At 45.1% G+C, this 13,859-nt stretch overlaps 1 protein-coding gene across 1 annotated transcript in view; it reads left to right on the plus strand.

Moving 5' to 3' along the window:
- Nucleotides 1-7,696: 7,696 nt before the first annotated feature.
- The window catches only part of SLIT2 (slit guidance ligand 2), a 375,780-nt gene continuing 369,617 nt past the window's right edge, over nucleotides 7,697-13,859 (plus strand). Inside the window, 3 exon segments of the mRNA XM_049789962.1 lie at nucleotides 7,697-8,931; nucleotides 11,620-11,691; nucleotides 12,840-12,911. Coding sequence (XP_049645919.1) covers nucleotides 8,747-8,931; nucleotides 11,620-11,691; nucleotides 12,840-12,911 — 329 coding nt within the window. The 5' untranslated portion in view covers nucleotides 7,697-8,746.

Below are 13,859 nucleotides of genomic sequence, written 5' to 3' on the forward strand. Positions count from 1 at the left end.
TTGGAAAGTAGAGAAAAACGAAAAGAAACTCTTATGAATGGGAGTGAGGAAAGGAACTTTGTATAGGATTAAGTTCTGGCATTCTAATTTTAATTTTTGCTTCACTGTGTAATAGCTTTATTACAGAACATGACCAATAGAATGATTTTGAGCCCCAGTTTTCTTAAATTAAAATGGGGCATCAAAATAGTTGCTAATTCAGAAGATTGTTAATTAGAAGAGCTATGTCAATTAAAGGAGGTAGCTATACAGACATTTCATAATAAAGAAAGTTATTACTAAGAACTAGGAAGGATTTATGGTTTAACTGGTTTAATCTCAGTATTACATAGATGAGAAATATCATGGTCATAAATCTATGTAGCATAGTCAAAGCTTTCTAAACATTCCCACTTAGTAGTAATCCAGATTTGGGACTTGATTTACATTTAACTCACACACCAACAAGCTATCTTTTTATGGCCAGTATAAAAGTGACTTCACCTTTTCAAAAGAATTGTGGGGACATAACCATAATGCAACTAATTGCATTCTATTCTAATATTCTGTTCTTGGAAAACCACAGACCTAGGTAGTATTTGATTTTTTTTTTATAATCCCAAGCTCAGTAAAGAAACCAATTGATCATTGTAGTAGTTAATGGAAATATCTGATCTATTCTTCCAAAACAAATAAAATAGCTTATAGCAGTTCAGCTATGAATAGTATTAGTGATGATGAATTTAATAGATTTGCCTATATGTAATGAACTTTTGGTTGGAGTCCAGTCACGATTACTGTTAGAATGGCAGAAACTGGGCCCAGAGAGATAGCACAGCGGTATTTGTCTTGCAAGCAGCCAATCCAGGACCTAAGGTGGTTGGTTCGAATCCCGGTGTCCCATATGGTCCCCCGTGCCTGCCAGGAGCTATTTCTGAGCAGACAGCCAGGAGTAACCCCTGAGCACCACCGGGTGTGGCCCAAAAACCGAAAAAAAAAAAAAGACAGATACTATCCTAATCTTCACAATAGTTTTAAGAAGTAACATATTGCTATGCCCATAATTTGGTTACTGAAAACCTAGAAGAAATGGTGTTTTAATTGGCTGAGATATAATAATTAAAGTTGCTTACTTTAAGAGATGGAAACTTCTCACTTCTTGGGACAGATTTTTTTTGGGGGGCGGGGGGAGAATAAGCCTAAACTCTTGTTGCCTCTTTGGTGCTGTCCTGGAAAATATTTTGGTGCCCCCTAGAGTTTATGAGGGTTGTGCAATGATCAAACACCAGTGGGGAAGCCAGGTTAAAATAGTAGATGCTGTTCCTGTCATTCTTGCCTCATTGATCTGTTATTCATCATCTGAACCTTCCATATTGAAGTGTCTCAGACACAAACACAGTGATCTTCAGACTTCACTGGTCTTCACTCAGGGTAGGGGAATACTAGAACCCTCAATTTCTGACCTTCATTCCTAGAGCTTCTAAGTCTGAGGAAGGGCCTGCAATTTCCCATTTCTAACTCAATTCTTGATGTCTTTAATCCTGTTGATCCTTGGAACACATTCTGAAAAAACATAAAGTCATCCTATATTTCTGTAAAACTTACCAGGTTTCAATGCCCTGGATGCAGAATAGATGTTCTTAGTGTCCACTTGGTGCCCTTGGACAGCTAGAGACAGAAACAGGTTGATGCATCAGTCTGGAAATTAGATACAATTCTAATAAAATCGACTGCTTGATTCCAGAGTTCTGGAGGACTTAAACATACAACTGGATGTTGGAACTGATTCCAGATCAGAGTGGACTTAGGTTTCAGTTTGAATTCTGCCACTTAACTAGACAAACATCTTCATTTAAACAGGAATTGAACAAGCTTTTTGCCCAAAGTAGTATTTTCTTATTTCACATATTCCCTGGGTCATCTGGCTGACACAGGTGATGCCCTCAGCAGGACTGTGTGAAATAGGGTTTGTGGGAAGTGTCCAGCTCTCTGGGCCATGCTTTTCGAGGTTCTGCAGAGAGGTGGGTATGCAAATCGTATGGCCCTTGATGAAGGCCACGTTCTGAGCGACATAAATGATGATACAAGTAATAAAGGTGTAGACTTACTTCCCTTCCTGATCCTTGGGGATGATATGCAAGATGTTTTGTTTTTGTTTTTTGTTTTCCTAGAAGTAGACTTACTTTCCTTCTTGATCCTTGGGGATAATATGCATGAAGATGTTTTTGTTTTTGTTTTTGTTTTTCCTAGAAGTTGGTCTCAAGAATACCCTGGATATTCAAGGGCACAGCCTCATACTATCCTTGCACATCTTCTACTGGAAGTCCTCCCCGTGCTCTTTGTGGGGGAGGCAAGCTACATTTTCCTCGTTATATGTAGAAGCCCACTTTGTGGGGATACTGCCCTATTCATGATGCCCAGGGCTTGGTTGATCTCGTCTTTGAGGGATGGGTTTGTCAACACCTGGTCTGAGAACATAGATTTGCAGCCCAGGGACCACATGATGACATTCTCAGAGATCAGGCTGTGGCTGATCTAGGAGCAAAGCATCTGAAGTCACTTGGGCAAGAAGAGCGTTTCCAGCAGCCCTGCTAGACTAGAGACAGTCTGGGGTCCATCAGTTTTATACTATGTACATGTGTATTTATGTATGTTTAGTGTGTGTGTAGGTGGACATAATTCCGTGCACATGTAACACTGTGTCTCATGCCTGGTCCTATGTTGTGGTTTCAACTCTATCCAATAGCTTCCCACTTTATGGGAAACAAAACACAGTTTAATTAAATATTAATGTCCATGTCTTAAGACATTGATGTCTTAATCTCCAGGATGTTCCAGTTCCGTACCTGTAATCCTACCAGAAAGATATGTGATAAAAATTATAAAATGCACATAAATATCTTTTGCAATAAATGGAATTAAAAGCATGCAGTCAATTAATGCCACATTATTCTCTAAGTTTCATAGGTGTTAATCAATGCTATAACTGCTATCTGACTATTTTTTTTAAAAAGAAACCAACAGTTTCATTCATTTTACCTAGTTTATCAATTCTCTTTACCTGTTCCTTTCCCACTGTATATGACAATTCCATACCTTGTTTTCCCAAATAAATTCTTTTTTGATTGAGAGGGGTTTTTAAGTATCTAACTTGCTTGCTAAGTTATTATAGGAATTGCTTTATTGTTTTATATTTTGTTTTCCCTCACCTTAACAGGAGGTTGGGATGTTGAAGCTAGTGAATCTCACTTTTCCTTAATCCAGGTCAGGATTTATGGAGACCTCATGTGGTGAGTAGAAGCAACACAGAAGGCTCGTTCAGGATGGTGTAACAGAGTCAAGTGAAATGCAGACCACAGTTGAAATCAACAAAATCCACAAGGAATCAGGATCTTGAAATTACAGTAGATAATATGTCAAATCTTGCAAAATCATTCTGCAGCAATAATGCTGGAGTTATAAAATTATCTAAAAATAAAAAAACTGGCCATACGAGCATAACTTTTTCTTTCTTAACCCAAAATGTTGATGATATGCAAACATGAATATCAGAAATCAGCCCAAGACTTCCTTTTCTCATTCTGAATGGAATCCAGTAGACTGATCTTAATTGCTCTTGCATCAAACTTTTAAAAAAATATTTTCAAAGGTAAGTTGGTATAAATATAGTTCTGAATGTAAAGCAGAGAAAGGCTCAAACTTGAATTCTTATCTTCATGTTTATGTTTGCCATATCATTATTTATGAAAATCCAGAAGGCAGGAAATGTTTTGCAGTTAAAATACAGAATAATAGTAGTGTGCGGTGGACACTGAACACTAAGCTTGTTGTTGACAGGTTATCATTCTTTTGGTATTAAGGTATGGTGGTAGGAAATATTTCAACTGAATCATTTACTGGTATAGGCTAAAGAACATGTAATGGATTGGAAGAGCTTAGGGAGGAAGAATCCTGTATCAATGATAGGTGATCATTTATCACATTTTCCTGGTAAGAAAATCTGATTATTATTTTATCTTCTTGCTTCTTAAGAAAATTGTATAAGGGACTGGAGAGATAGGTAGTTAATGGGCTACAACAGCTGAACCAAATTAAGTCCCTGACATTTCACATGGTGACCACTGTGTCATGAGCCATGATTTGGGCAAAATCAGATGGTGCCCCCCACCCAAAAAGAAGAAAGATCAAAAGGAAGGGAGAGAGAAAGAAAAAAAGAGGAAGGAAGTACGGAAGGAAGAAGGAAGGGAGGGAGGGAAGAAGGGAGGAAGGATTGATTCGTATAAAAGACTAAAAACCAAAAAGATGAATAAGTTCCTATTTGTTAATAGTTCGAAGTCTTTAAGAGGACATAGATAGAGATTATTGTAGTAAATCAATGATTTCTAAGAGTTGGGAATCCAATTATGACACTTTTTTTCTGCAGATGTCCCCCGAAATGGATTTAAATTTTCCAGAGCAGCTAACTAAGGAGGGGTTAAAGATTCTTTTAAAAATGACATTTTTTAAGGGAAAATAAAAATGAAGATTTTGGATTCAGTGTATTCTTGAGTTATAGGAACTAGTCCATTTTTCGGACACCTACCAGGCTTCAGGAATTATGTTTGCCGCCCAAAATATTAATATGAACTGTGCATATGCTCTTGCTTTCAAAGTGTGAGAAGTAAAGCACCCCTAATTTGATATCACTTGGTGAGTCTGGCATTGGTCTGGAGGAAGCTTGCACTCATTTCCTTTACTAATTTTAATGGGGGAGCTGGGTCGAGGAAGAAGGGTGTGGGGGACTTTCCAAGGTTCAGCACTGAGTTGATTCTTTTCCTTGCAATTTCCAAACCAAAGGGACAGCAGGAGATTGACTGGTAGGCGGGGTAGGGGAGAGGCGGGGTAGTGGTAGAAATTGCCAGACACATCACTCTGAAAAGACCAGAAGAAAACCACAAAATTTGCTCCCCCCCAAATATATATATATATATATATATATATATATATATATATATATATATATATATATATATATATATATATATATATATATCGAAGAGGGGGCTATGCATAACTTCCCCCGAAATAAAGGGAACCGTCTGGTGCAACGTGTGTTGCTAGGGATTTCTTATTTTTTTCCCTCCTTGCCTTCTTTGGAGACACACATCACACTGCTTGCTACCTATCAGCTTTGGAGAGTTGTAGGAGCCGACGGCAGCCCGGTGCAGGGGTTCGGGGTGGAAGGAGGTCTGTGTGTGCGGACTGAGAGTGAACTTGAAGGGTTAAATGCAATTCGGGGACTGGGGGGAAGTTGAGGCTCAGAGATGACCAAGCTGGGGAAGAGATGTGCAAAAGGAGGCTTTCCCCAATTTGCAAAACTTTGAAGCCCCCCTCCCATCCATGCACTACCGTGCACGCGTGTGCATATGAGTGTGTGTGTTCATGCGTGCTCGAGCTCATGTCATGTGTGTGTGCGCTTCCATCGCCGATTTGGGTCTTGATTTTTAAAATTTTTTTTAAATGTTTCTGACATACTGTATTCAGATCCTCTTCATTCCAGGCCGGGGCTTTCCCCCCTTGTTTTCCCTTGCCCCCTTTTTTTTCTTTCCTTTCCCCCTTTCCCTTTTTTCTCCTTTTTCTTTTCCCTCTTTTTCCTTCCCCCTTTCCCCTTTACTCCTTTTCCCCCTTTTTCCTTTTCCTTTTCCCTTTCCTGCTTTTTCTTCCCTTTCCCCCTTTCCCTTTATTCCGTTTATTTTCTTTTATCCCTTTTCCTTTTGATCTTTTATTCCTTTCCCCTTTTCCTCTTCTCCCTTTTCCCTGTCTTTCCTTTTTTCTTTTCCCTCCTTTTCCCTTTTCCCTTTTTTCCCACTTTTTCCATTGTCCCCTTCCCCCTTTTTCTTTCCTTTCCTTTTTCCTCTTCTCCCTTTCCCGTCTTTCCTTTTTTCTTTTCCCCCCTTTTCCCTTTTCCCACTTTTTCCATTGTCCCCTTCCCCCCTTTTTCTTTCCTTTCCCCTTTTTTCTGTTTTTCCTTTTCCCTTTCCTCCCTCTTTTCCCCCTTTCCCCCATTTTTTCCTTCCCCCTTTCCCCCTTTCCCTCTTTTCGTTTTCCCCTTTTTCCCTTCCCTCTATTTTCCCATTTTGGTTTTTTTTCCCTCTTTCCCCATTACCCCCCCCCCCCTTTTTTACTCTCCCCCCCCACTTTTTCCCCCCTTTGGGAAAAGAAAGCAAGCCTCCTCGGCGGCGCTTCCAGGCCCCAAACACTTTTATTTAGGATCCGCGTCTACAAAGCAAGCCTCCGTCTCCCGCGCCCACTTGGATCACCTCCGGGGCCTCGAACCGGCGACGGAGCCGGACTGCTCCCTCCTTCCTCCTCCCTCCTCCCTCCTCCCTCCTCCCTCCTCCCTCCTCCCTCCTCCCTCCTCCCACCGCCGCCGCCGCCGCCAGCCCAGACCTCACCTCTCCCAGGGGCGAGGTGCGGGCTCCCAGCGCGCAGCCGGCGGGGGCGTGGCCTACACCGGGGGCGTGGTCCTTACTCAGGAGGCGTGGCCTGCCCGCGAGGGGGCGGGGCCTCCGCGGGCCGGGTATATAAAGCCGGCGCCGGCTCCGTTTCGGCTTCGGGCTCATCTCATCGGGGCGCTCGGACCCCTCGCGGACGGACGGGGAGGCGGCGGCGGTGGAGACGCAGCCCGGCTCGGAAGCAGCAAAGGCGGCGCCGAGTGATGGGAGCTCCGGGGCTCCCGGGAGCCGGCGGGAGCTCTCGCCCAGCTATCCAAACACCGCGGGCGTGCTGAGGATCCCCAAGGGGGGCCGTCCGGGGCTCCCCCCGGGCTGATTTTATTTTTTTGGGGGGTCCGGCTGCTCTGCAAGAACAACTCCAACAACAACAACAACAACAACAACAACCCACCTTGCGGCAACCCGGGGTGCAGCGGCGGCGGCGGCTGCATCGTCCGTTCCTATTGTTCTGACACTTTGCCACCCAGCCGCTCCAAGCGCTCACTCGGGGGGCTCTCCGGGGGGCCGCTTGACCTCTGACCTCCCCGGCCCGGAGAAGGGGGTACTCCCCCCCCCTGAGTGCATACAGCCCGGGAACGGGGAGAAGGAAAGGAAGAGTGCACGGGCTGCGCGGGGGTGCATTGCGGCCGCCCCGAGTCAGGTGCAAGCGCGCGCGCGGGCGACGCGAACGTTCCCCCCCCCTCGACACACAGACAGACACCCCCCAAAATCTTGGTGGCTTTTGCGGGGGACGGAGGCGAGACCCCAGAAGAAAAGTTCCTGCACTTGCCAGAGGAGGACGATCCACCCAACGGGGGAAATCTAAGGTGCGCCCCGAAAAAAAGGGGGTCCCCAATTTTTTTGCTTTGCTTTTTTTTTTTTTTTTTTTTTTAAATTTGGCACCTTGGCCATCAGGTGTCTTTGCAAGCGGCTCCGCGTCTAGAAATCTCTCTTCTGCGACTGGGCTTCTTCGGAGCTGCGGACCCCCAAGAATTTCCCAGGACTCCAAGAACCCCCAGGACACCCCAGGACACTCCAAATCCTAGGAGGCGGACACCTCCAGCTGGGCCTTTTTGCACGCACGCCTTCTTAGCTAGAAAGAAGCACCCTTGGTTGGCAACTCCTTCACTTGGCCTCTTGGATTTTTTGGGTGGGGGCACGTTGCCTGCCCATGGGGTGGTGGTGATTCGTGGATATCTCTGCTGCTGCTGCTGCTGCTTGACTGCGACGGGCCCGACCGACCGACCGACCGACGGGCTGCCCTTTTGTCTCCGCTGCGTGACCCCCCGCCCGGGAAAGGCCCCGGTGCGGGAGAGCGCGTCGCCTAGGACGCGGGCGAAGGGAGGCGCCTTGCGCGCCAAGCTAAGTGCATGTGCGTCTGCCCAGCGCCTGGTTCCCGGAACGTCCAAGGTTGACACCCCAGCGGGGAGCACCGGGACCCCCCTAACGTAAGGAGTCCCCGCAGGACCGCCCCGTGCCCCCGATCCTCCCCCGAGCCTTCCCAACCCAACCCGCCCCTGCTCAGGCTGCCAGCAGCGCGCCCGCCCAGTGCGCCCCCGCGCGCCATGCCCAGTCTCCAGGCGCCGCGCGCTCGGGGTGTGCCAGCCTTCTAGCTTTCGGAGGAATCCCTCGGATCGAAGCCGCCCGCCTGGTTTTAGTCTGCCTGCGCCTCCCTGGTGCAGCCGGAGCATCCTTTGACCCAAACCAAGCATTGCGCCTTGGCATTGCACCCTGGGAGTGAGCCCCAGAAGCTCTTTGGTTCCTCCCCAAGTTGGTCTTTTGGAGAGCTTACAGGACCCGGGACCTATCCCCCTGGCATTGCGTTGCGCTGCATTGCAAAGGGTGCTCCTTCCATTGCAGCTGATTTGGGGTGAAGTTAGCTCCACGACCCAGGACCCATTCCCCTGGCATTGCAAGGGGGTGCTTCTTGCGTTGCAGCTTGTTTTTTTTTTTTTTTTGGTGAGCTCCACGGCCTAGGACTCATTTCCCTGGCATTGCAAGGGTTGCGCCTTGTCTTGCAGCCTTGACCACGTCGGTTCGGTTGGCTTTCCAGGACCTAAAGTTGCCCCTTTAGGGAGCTGCCCAGCTGCAAGAGGGCGCTGGGAAGGAAAGAAGATAGGTGGGAGGCGTGGACCTGCCTGCCTGCCTGCTGCACCGCTTGCTCCCAAGGACGCTTTTGGACCAAGCTTTGGTTCCTGCGTACTTCTTCTTCTTCTTCTTCTGGGCCGAACCTTTGCCGGGCCATCGGGCCGCAGCCACAAGCCCCGGAGGAGCCCCCCGGGCGCGGGGAGAAGATGCGCGGCGGGGACTGGCCGACGCGGTCCTTGCTGCTGCTGCTGGGGTTCGTGCTGGCGATGCTGAAAAACGGGGCGTCGCAGGCGTGCCCGGCGCAGTGCTCCTGCTCTGGGAGCACCGTGGACTGTCACGGGCTGGCGCTGCGCAGCGTGCCGCGGAATATCCCCCGCAACACCGAGAGGCTGTGAGTATGTCTCCCCTCTTCCCAGCGACTCCGGGCCCCCGGACCCTAATCCGGAGCTCCAAACCGTCTCTGAACCCCAGGAGGATCCGAGTGATGGGGAGACTTGTGCGCACCCGGGAAGGACGGATGGTCCACCCCGTCGCATGGCCACTCTGGTCCCCCACATCTGCAGCCGCCCCGGACGGGCGAGTTTGTTCTGATCTGGGGTACCTGGAAGATTAAGGGGATGGGTGGATGAGCATGGAAATCTTTGGGGGAGCCCCGGCCCAGGGAGACACGACTTTGTCCCGTGAGAGCAGTCACCTTGTGCTCGTACCCACCCACCCACCCACATACACAAAACATACACTCGCCTCTGATTACGGGGTGGGGATCCCCGTTCTGGTTCTGGCGGGTTTGCTTTTGGGGGGTGTGCTGTGTTTGTTTTGGGGGTGTTGTGTGGAAACCAGGACCTCTAGCTTACTTAGCCTGTGACTAAGAAGGGGGAGAAGGGGTTCGTGGGGAACATCTGGATCCTCCCAGGGTGCCCCCGCCAAGGTCTCTGGCTGCGGGGGAAATGCCCCAGGACAGAGGCAAGAGTTGGGTACAGAACCTGACCCCCTCTTTTTGCCCCCCCTCGCATCCCCTTTTTTCCCTGGGAGGTTCCCTCTTGGCCGCACTGACCTCCTAGCGCTCCCTTGGTGCAGGAGAAGTTGGAATTATCTCTTTGGGGGCCGCCGATGGCTTCAGCGACTCATGGCATTTCTGGCCACCCGCACGCACCTCTCTGCCCACCATTCTGGCACTTTCTGAGCCGGTTCACGTGGCGGTTGCACCCCCTCACTACCACCCCTCTTGCCCTCTTCATGCTCCACTGCCCACAGACATCTCCGCCTCCCGGTGCCTCCCAGTGTGTTCCCAGATTCGCTGAAGAAGTCACCGCAGAACCCTGGCTGGCTGGTCCCCGCGCTCCTGCTGGGGCGCCCTCCGGGGCTCCCCTAGTTTAAAGGAATCTCCGGAGCCCCAAGATTTATTTCATTTCTCTTTGTGCAAACCCAGGCTGCTGCCGCTTGCCACCTCTGCGCTCTAGGCGCGCTGGCCGGGTGGACGCTGCGGGCACAGAGCAGGGCGGGATGGGATGGGGGTTGAGTCGGGAGCCCTTCACCCTTTTTCCTAGACTTTGGGGGCCTGCAGATTGCTGCTCTTTAGAACCCCAAAGCGCCACAGTTTCTGCCTGGGCCGCCGCCTGAGTTGAACTCTTCATCTCAAACATTGCCTAAGAACACCTCTCTGTAATCTCAAATCGCTTCTCAGGGCCCTGGTCAAAACGGATCCCCAAACATTGGTCTGGAGTGGAAGATCTATTGAGATTCTAGTTACAGTAAATAGTCTGTGCTGGGGAAAAAAAAAATCAAGCACTATAGAACCACTTGCAGGTACTTTACTGCCAGTGGAAAGTACACTGGGCAGGAGAGCAATTGGTCCAGTCTAGTCCAGTCCAAGGCCGGGCATTAGTCTGTTTTTTTTTTTTTTTTTTTTTTTTTTTGCTCCTAGAAAACTTCTTAAGAGTTTGGGCATTGGAGTTCAGCCCCCAGAGTGCCAGCCCCGCCCCCCCGGAGTGGGGGGAGATAGATTCAATTACTAGTTCTTGGGCTTGGGGGAGGACACCCCTGTAAAGGAATCCCTACGCAATTTAAATAAAAATTAATTGGCTCAGAGCTAGCATATGAGTGTCTGTCATTGACGGACTGAAAACACCACGAATGCAGATTTCGAAATGAAGTTTTCAAATCACAGACCAGGGAAAATGCAACTTCTATTCAAAAGGCCACACGGACTGGTTTTACTTGAAAGGAATGAAAGCCAGGCAAGAGTAGCTCGGGGCCCCCTCAGATGCCAGCCAGAATGTGGGGTGTCTGACTCTCGAAGGAAACAGTGGTGCTGAAATCTGAACCAGAATGTCAAGGGCCTTGAGACAGTTTCCAAGGCTGTTCTGGCTGGTAGTTTTTTCCACGTTGCCATTCCTGCGGGGGGTCCCAGAACTAGACGTGAAGACTTGAGTTTTCCTACAAACACAGAATTGTTGGGAGGGAAAGGCCTCTACATGCAAAGCTTTGAAGTAGATTCCTTCAGAGCGTCCTCTCAAGATTTTTAACTTCTCCTTACGAAGTTTAGTCACCATGCCACGTAACGATATGGCTCTGAAATTTTTTTCTATTCTCCAAGCAATGGCTCTGAATTTTTAAAAATATATTCCTGTGTATAATTAGAAAAATCGTGCATGGAACTCCCTAAAAAGGAGCGTTAGCGGAGGTGGGAGTGCCTGACTCTAATATTTAAGCAGCGGAATACCTGGAAAATTACTACACAACAAAAAGAAAAAAAGGAAACAATTGGAAAGCATTTCCATAGGAATACAGTTTCCCTGTTAACAATGTCTCTGTGTCTGTTTGTCTGTCTGTCTCTCTTTCTCTTTCCTCCCTGTTATAATATGCCAGCAAGGACCGGTTCTGTAAACTTGTTTAGAATCTTTTTAAAAAGTTTTTTTTTTCCTCTCAGAAGTTTTACCCTTCTGACGTTGACTGTGTAAACTCTTCTAGTAATTGGAGCTGAGGTTTAATCTTAACGTTTTTCGTTGGCAGTTTTTCTTTGTTGAACCCCATTTTGATAGAAAGGAACTGGAACTTTCATTTTCTCACTTTCTCTTAGGGATTTGAATGGGAATAACATCACACGGATTACCAAGACAGATTTTGTTGGCCTTCGACACTTAAGAGTTCTGTAAGTATATTGTTTGGTGTTCTGAATTCTTGTTTTTATAGTTGTGTATTTTTGAATCATTGCTGGTTCAGTTTTTAAAACAATCTCGATGACAGATGCCTAGAAAATGTCCAAGTTTTCGTCTCCTTTTTTTTTTTCTCTAATCATTGTACTAGGACTATTCATTAAAATGTAGGCTTTTATTTTGAGGTTGGATGGATGCCATAGAAACCATATGAACAAAAATGTCCTCAAATGTTTGCTAGAAGATGGCCTAAGTGCCTTATGCATATAAAAATATACGATAGTTGTTTTTATGCTGTGAATAAGGAATGTGTGAGCTACTTGATGACTTTTAGGATTTGAAATGAACTAGGAAGAATTTAAGTGGTCTGTACTTTTGTTATTATTAATGTAAAGAAATTCATACTTTTTCCAGCAAATAACAGTGAGGTGTAAATGCTAACATTTAAATCAAGTAGTCCATTGCCATTCTTGGAGAAAAAATTTTCACCCTAAAACACAATGTTCATATTTTGGTTCATTTCTCATATTTTACTTTGGAACTTTTAGAAAATTGTAGCCATGAGAGGACTAGACCAGTGGCAAGCAAAGCATTATTTGAGATCCAATGTAATGTAAAATGGTTTAGACTCACAGATTTGTAAATATTTACATCACATTGAGCATATGTTTTTTGATCACTTTGTGCTTAATGCCTCTGTCTTTTAAAAAGACCCATTTTGGCCATCAACCTTCTGACATACTCATAAATGAATTAAAGTTTGTGTGTGACTCAATATAGTGACTCGATAGCAATCTGTTTTTAAATATTGTAGAAAAAAATCAGTATATTCAAAAAACAGGAACAGAAACCCAGCCTGCAGAGCTTGGTGTTATGCCCTGTTTCTCATGCTTTCTTCATGAAAGCACAGAGTTGTAACTAGTGAAGTTGGCGGGAAAACAGTGCCTGAGCACTTTTTAAAGTGTGTGGACACACACGTTTTCTTGCCCTCCTGTTCTCTCCTTGATGTTGAGTCCCCAGTCAGAGCAATCTTTTCTGCTTTCTCAAAGGACGTAGGTTACAAATTTTTCAGTTGTTGAATTAAAACTTATTCAGATGTGGTGAGTTGCTAACATTAAGAATCTTGCTATACTTTGCATTTCAGTCAGCTTATGGAGAATAAGATTAACACCATTGAAAGAGGAGCATTCCAGGATCTTAAAGAACTTGAGAGATTGTAAGTATTTTTTAATTCCAAACTTATGACGACATAACTGTATTTAAAAAAAAAAAAAACTTGCCTTTCAAGGATCATGTCTTCAATTTCCTGTCTCAGTCTTCTATAGAATATGGGGTGGGGGATGAGAGAGATTTCTTTTTTTGATTATTTTATCAGTTAGAATTGTAGGATTTTACATAAATAACACTAATTTGTAATGAGGCTAAGAAAGTCATTGACTCATTTGATAATCATTCCTGTGATGATTAAAGATGGAGATATTTGCCTTATTTTTTCAACTGGTTTTTATAATAAGCAAACCTAGGAAGAACATGGAATTTTATTTTTTAGCTATGGTAACTTATAAAGTGAAAGTGTTGCTGTAATAGTTATTTTAATGTCCATGTAGTTGCTTGCTGTCATTAGTGACCTTTGAAGAAAAATTCTAAACTCTTTGAGATAAAAGTTATTCTGTTATGTTTGCAAATTTTAGATGGTATTTGTTAAGAACTATTTACAGATCTATTTCATTACTTATATTGGAGCTTTCTCAGTATTTTGGAATTTTTATTTTGCTTTTAAATAATTTAAATATTAGTTGAAATGGAAAGAAAATTTCTTTCATTTTTAAAATTTATTATTTTTTCTAAGAAGACATTTATTTAACTACCTTAGAGCTTAAAAGCTATTTTTATTTTTCAAACTTAAAGTCATCTATATGTGTTATTAATTATGTCGGCAATATATGTTTACCAGAAACAAAATTCTATTTGAAACCATTAGAATACATTGCATATTTTGTATTTTGAACTATGAGTTCCATATCATAATTTTGTAAGTCAGGCTAACTAGGTTTACATTTTAAGAGCAAATAACAGTTATAATAAAATCAGCAACAATTATTCAATTACTTTCATCAAAAATTATTTTATTTAAAATAATAAAACTGGTTTTATTTTGAGCATT

Source organism: Suncus etruscus, chromosome 16 (assembly GCF_024139225.1).
Source record: "Suncus etruscus isolate mSunEtr1 chromosome 16, mSunEtr1.pri.cur, whole genome shotgun sequence".
NCBI lineage: Eukaryota > Metazoa > Chordata > Mammalia > Eulipotyphla > Soricidae > Suncus > Suncus etruscus.